This window comes from Mus musculus, chromosome 2 (assembly GCF_000001635.26).
Source record: "Mus musculus strain C57BL/6J chromosome 2, GRCm38.p6 C57BL/6J".
Taxonomy (NCBI): Eukaryota; Metazoa; Chordata; class Mammalia; order Rodentia; family Muridae; genus Mus; species Mus musculus.
In genome coordinates this window covers 89,585,032-89,591,688 of record NC_000068.7, presented here as the reverse complement: position 1 = coordinate 89,591,688, position 6,657 = coordinate 89,585,032, and the positions used below count along the sequence as shown (strand labels likewise).

The following is a 6,657-nucleotide window of genomic DNA, read 5'->3' as shown; positions in this document are numbered from 1 at the left end:
ATCTCTTAAGATTTCCTGATAGTCCTATGCAGACTGAAAGTCTTTTGAAAAGTACAGATCATCTGACTAATGTTACAATATTATGGCAATTAGCTTTATGATCAAATAAATCAAAATTATATTTTGAAGATATTCTTATCAGATAAAATGGGTTGCAAAATATTTCTGCAGTATTTGATATAATGAAGTCTTATTAACAGTGTGGAAACTCAAATTTTGAAAAGTGAGTTATTTTTCAGTCATTACTGATGGTTATGATTATTCAATATGTTTTAAATTAATTGAAGTTCAGGGGTGACAATAATTCATAGAACCAATGAGGTCGTGAGAAACAGTTCTACTTGTATGATTAATAAAACCACAATAGAAGGAATAGAATTATCAACTGAAACTCTGTTTGGATTCTTTTAAGGAAAACTCTAGAATTGTTTACTAAATATCTACTGCAGGTTCATCCCTGTAGAAGAAAATGATGGTGACACTCCCCATGTCATGATGGAATCATACTCACAACTTCATAGCAAATCTTGATCTTATGAGATGGCATCTTTGATAACAGCCCAGTGAAAGGTTCAATGGGAGAAAGAAACAATGTCACAGAATTTGTCCTTTTGGGGCTCACTCAGGATCCTGCAGGTCAAAAAGTATTATTTGTCATGTTTTTGCTCATCTACATTGTGACAATGGTTGGCAACCTGCTCATTGTGCTGATGGTGATTGCCAGCCCCTCTTTGGGCTCCCCAATGTACTTCTTCCTTGCCTGTCTTTCATTCCTGGACATTGTTTATTCAACTTCCATCTCACCAAAGTTGATTATGGACTTGCTGTGTGATGAAAAGTCTATCTCCTTCACAGCTTGCATGAGCCAGCTCTTTATAGAGCATTTATTTGGAGGCACTGAGATTGTCATTCTGGTGGCAATGGCCTATGATCGCTATGTGGCAATCTGTAAACCACTGCACTATTTGACCATCATGAATCGAAAGGTTTGTATAATTTTGTTGGGATTTTCCTGGGTTGGAGGTTTTACACACTCCATGATTCAAATTCTCTTTGTTTTCAACCTTCCTTTCTGTGGTCCAAATATTATTGACCACTTTATGTGTGACATGTCCCCATTATTGGGACTTGTGTGCACTGACACCTACTTCATTGGTCTTACCCTCATTGCCAATGGTGGAGCCATGTGCATTGTAGTCTTTATCCTTCTCATAGTGTCTTATGGAATCATCCTTAAATCTCTCAAGAATTATAGTCAGGAAGGGAGGCGCAAAGCCCTGTCTACTTGCAGCTCCCACATCATGGTAGTTACACTTTTTTTTGTTCCCTGCATTTTCATGTATGCCAGACCTGTTTATAACTTTTCTAGTGACAAATACATTACTGTATTTTATACAGTTTTCACTCCCATGTTAAATCCTTTAATCTACACTTTAAGAAATTCAGAGATGAAAAATTCTATGCAAAAACTCTGGTGTACACTGTTAACTATGGATAGAATAAGATTGTCTTGTTATTGAACATGTAACTAATACATGAACAATCAGTGAAAAATTCTAACAGAATACAGTATCAAATATTTACAGATAGCTAATTACTGCTGGAACAATGAGAATTAGCCTCTCTCAGAGTTTAGCTGCCTTATTAGTCCAGTATAGAAAGATCAGCCCTGAAACCACACACACACACACACACACACACAAATGAATTAACCATGCTATACTAACGTACTTTTGTATACATTTATATTCATACATACATATATTATAATAATCAACTAAACTCGGGAGACTATCAACAAGAATGAGTAGGCAAAAGACAGATTTAAGGAAGAGTAGCTGGGAGGCACTGGGAGCAAGAATGAAGGGGCTTATTATAATTTTTCTTTATTTAAAATGTAACTAATAGCAAAATAAGATAATAACTTCTGTTTAACAGATCTCTTTGTGGTACTTTTAAAAATGTAAATTCCTTTAAAAGAATAAGGTAACCTTCAGTGCTACAATCAATTAAGTGTAAATTTCAGGAAATGTACAAAAGGCATATACTTTTCTTCCATAATGCAGAAATCTAAGCTCACTTGAACATAATTTATCTCAGTTAATATTGAAATGAGAATTAGCAGAAAATTGTTGATTATTATCATTTGAGAAATAAAACAATTTGAGAATTTATGACCATTCAAATTCATAAGAAAGGATTATGGTTAATAGATATACTATGTGGACTTTGAATCTGTCTTATTTTCTATGGTATAATACCTTTTAGTTTTATGTGCTAGATTTATCATGTTTGCTTATATGGAATAGCAATTTATTGATTAGTAATATTCCATTTATGTGTAATTAACAGTTTATTTCTTTCTAATTATAGTTATTCATGTTGTTTCCTAATACTTAAAACAATGAGTAAAGTATAAATTGTACATACATATTCATGGATGGGCTTAGTTTAATCATGGATAAAGACATATGAGTAAGAGAACTAAATTTAGTAGCCAATATAGTAGCCAAGAAACCTTTGCCTTCATAAGAAACTGGCAGATGCTTTTCCATAATGCAACTTTTATTTTTTTAAGCTGACGACAATTTAAAGTTTATAAGAACTTCATATTGCTGAAGAATTGCTGGTTATTGTTTTAAATAATTACAAATGGAAAGAATCATTATCATATTTTTCAGATGCATGAATCATTGAAATTTGTTCATATTTCTCCATGTAAGATCCTCCCCATCTTGCCTTTCCTCATTCTGGTCTCTTTCCCAAAATTGTTCTACTTCTGAGATACATTCAGCTAAATTTAGATTATACATATTGATTCTCTCCTGAGCACTCATCCTTTTACTTTGAAGTCATTTAGAGGCCTTCTTCACTGAAATGGATGTTTTTTTTCTTTTAAGGCAATTTTTCTCTTAGATTCACAAAAACCCTAAAACAGATGATGTCCAGTTCTACTCATTTCAGATTAAACAGATGATGTCCAGTTCCACTCATTTTCCCTATCATGAAATAATCTAAATTTCTAAAAAAATGACATTTTAACTGATAAATTGTGTCATGCTGCATTTTAAATATTTTTGATTATTGTGAATGATAAGCATTAAATGTGGTGTGCAAGTATCTCTCAGATACATTGATTTAGAATCTTTAGAGCTGTGTTCCATGGAAGTTTTATTTTTAGTTTTGTAATGCAGAAGGACCTGGGGCCAGTGGTGATGGGAGCAGGATGGGTGGGATTAGGCATGGAGAAAGGGAATGTGAAGACACCTGGAATTGGGGTGTTGGGGGGCACTGGGGGACCTTTGGAAGGCAATGTGGAAACCTAGTGTAGTGAAAATTTCTAGGAGTCTACAGGGTGATTCTGGTGGGAATTCCTAGTAATGGTGGATACAGAGTGTGAACTGGCCATCTTTTATAGTTAGGCAAAGTTTCCAGTTGTGGAACTGGGTTGAATTTGATTGAGTTGTTAACTGAGTAGGTTACCAAACAATACAGAATGATGCTAGGACAGAAGGTTGCTCCTGAAAAGTGAAATTAGGACCCTGTTGCCAAGGACCGAATCCACACAGCTCATTAAATGTAGAGAGGTTAAACTGGTGCCTTCATAGAACTCCTATGTTCTACTCTCTTTGGTGTGGGAAGGTATTCTTCAGGCTATGGAAAAAGAAACCAGTCACAAAATCCTTGATCTACAATCTGTACTGCCTGCAAGATGTGCTACAGCAATGATGGCACAGAATTTGTAGGAGTGAAGAAGCACTGTTTGATTGAACTTGAGGTTCACACAAAAGAGATTGCCCATGCCCTATACTACTTGAATGTCTGGGAACATAGTTGGGATAGCTAGAGACCTATGGTAGAACCAAACACAACTGGAAAATAGGAGAGAGACAGAGAGAGAGAGAGAGAGAGAGAGAGAGAGAGAGAGAGAGAGAGACAGAGAGAGACAGAGAGAGACAGAGAGAGAGAGTAGTGAAAGAAAGAAAGAATGGAAGGAAGGAAGAGAGAGAGAAGAGAAAGAAAGAAAGAAAGAAAGAAAGAAAGAAAGAAAGAAAGAAAGAAAGAAAGAAAGAGAGAGAGAGGAAGGAAGGAATGAAATCTATGAATCAATTTCTAATAATATTCTACTATACTCATAGATCAGTACCTTGCTCTGTTGGCATTGGTGAGGCTTCCTCTGTCAACATGTGGGGGCAAATACAGAGACCCACAGCCAAACAGTATCCAGAAAAGAGAATCTAAGCTGGAAATCTCCATTTGGCCTCTGTCCTTGGAGCTCAGGAAGCCCTTCAGTAGATAGGAGTGAAAGGTTGTAGTAGGGAAAAGACACCAAGAGAAGATGGCCTACTGAATCAACTAAGCAAGACTCACAGAGACTGAAATGGTAATCATGGTGCCTGAATGTGTCTGCACCAGATTCTCTGTGTAGATGTTATGGCTGTTAGGTTTCTGTTTTTGTGGGACTCCTAACAGTGGAAGCAAGTGCGTCTCTCACCTTTTCCCCTGCTTTTGGAACTCTTTTTCTCCCACTGGATTGCTTAGTCCTCTGGTACCATGTAAAGCATCTTCTAGCACTAGTCAGTAGGAATGAAGCTTCAAATCAATATAATATTTATTTCTATTTGTCCATCATTTTTGTCAATTAAAGAGAACACTCTGTCATATATCCTAACTCAAAAGTCTTATAAATTCATATGTTATATACTGGTTTAGCTTGTAAACTATCTGAAAACTATCTTCGCAAATATAATTTTCTCAATATTAAATCACCTGGGTTGGCTATGAGACTATACGTTGTCTTTCAACCTCATCAGAAATCCAAGAGTGGCTGAGACTATCTGAAAATATAGGAGGCCTAACACAGCTTCCAGAACTGAGACAAACTGTAGGAACAGCTGCTTACCTATACAGCCCCAGTAAATCAGGAAGTTGGATCACCAGTCTTCAGCCTTCTGGCCCAGGATATTCTGGCATACCTTGAAAACCAGGAATTATTAAGGACTAGCTTATTCTGTCCCAACAGAACTAAGCTGTCCTAACCTATAACTTGTGTCCTCTCAAGGACAGTACAGGTCTTCAGGAGAGATAGGTATTTTCTGCCCAGTGGCCACCTAGCCACAATGTACCACCTCACCTGGAGGTAGAGATGCTCAGCTGCTGTTTTGAATCCACACATGGGGAACTGTTAGAAGCAGATCTGTCTCAAAGACAAGTAAATAAATAACATTAAATGTCACATTCTGTGGATTTCTGGCATTTTTGAAAGCCAACTATCTATGTAAAGTAATCTGGAGTGTTATGCATTAACTACCCTCAGCTAGTTCTAATTAAAATATCTGAAAACATCCTAATAATAAACTCAGAGCCATGAATTTGGTATTTGGCCCTTAACTCACAGGCTTAAACATCTCAGATCTGTTTATAATGGCATTTATAGAAGGGCTGGGTAGAAGCCTTTTACTTTTTAAATTTTTGTATCAATAGAAGAAATTTATACCAATGAAAACTTTGATTTTACATCAAAATAAATTCTGTACCAAAATAAAAAATTATGACTTCAACTTACTAACAATTATAAAGATTTCTACCAAATGAGATTATGGGTACACAATCAATTCTAGCTATTTCCTCCCTGTTCCAATCATGACCATATCTAAATTCCCTAGAAAGGCAACCTGAGGATAATCACCTCCACCCCCCAAAGCCCAGGGAACTGGGACAACAAATCTTCCAGAGCAATATGGACCAAATATGATGAAGGGAGACCCCTTGAAGAAATAGATTCCAGAGAATCAAACAAAAAAGTTATCTTGATAATAAAATTTTGATTTGAGATTTGTACACAATATACAACCTTGGTGAGTCTCATTGTTAGACACGTTGAACTAACTGACCTGCTTGAACTCCTGATATCTTGAACTTTCAGCCAGATCCAGTCAGGACACAGACATCAGAGACTAAAACAATCATTTGTGTGGCCTTCTAAAGGCCAACAAACTGCCCATTTTTCCTAAGCCCCCTTTAAAGATATCTCAACTCCTATATTCAGCCTAAAGAACTGGGACAATGAATCTTCAAAGGAAGGTAGATAGATACTAATCACCTTTTCTAAAAATGCAAAGACAAAACCTTTCTTCCAAATCAGCATATCCTTGAGTCAGTAACCAGAAAACCCTTTATTTTGACCTGTCTCTCAGAGGAGTAAAATAACCACAAAACTCAAAATCACTCCCATTTTGAAAATTAAAACAATCCAAACAAATGAAGTAAACTAAAATACTGAACATGCCTATTCTTAGGCTTTTTCTATTTTGACATGCAGGATAATAACCCAAAATTCCTGTGGAGCCCATGTTAGGGAATATGAGTTAGTTATCTTGCAGACCTTATTATACCATCTTTAAAACAATTGATTCACACTTCTATATATACCTGCTCATAAGCAGGGAGCTAGTTAAACCAGGATTTAAACCCAAGATTCTCATGGAGCTCACATTAGACAGAGTTTGATTATCCTGTAAGACTTATTAGAGCAATATATCGTTATATTGTCTTTAAAGCAATTAATCTAAACTTTCACTAATATCTGTCTATAGGGAACAGTAGTTTTTACTTGTTAAGCTTTCTACCTAGAGCAGCCATCTTGTTATGCCATCT

At 36.0% G+C, this 6,657-nt stretch overlaps 1 protein-coding gene across 1 annotated transcript; it reads left to right on the top strand.

Moving 5' to 3' along the window:
• Positions 1-542: 542 nt before the first annotated feature.
• Olfr1246 (olfactory receptor 1246) lies at positions 543-1,620 on the top strand. Its single transcript, NM_146792.2, has one exon. It carries the CDS (start codon positions 576-578, stop codon positions 1,518-1,520), a length of 945 nt encoding a protein of 314 aa, NP_667003.2. The 5' UTR covers positions 543-575; the 3' UTR covers positions 1,521-1,620.
• Positions 1,621-6,657: the final 5,037 nt, after the last annotated feature.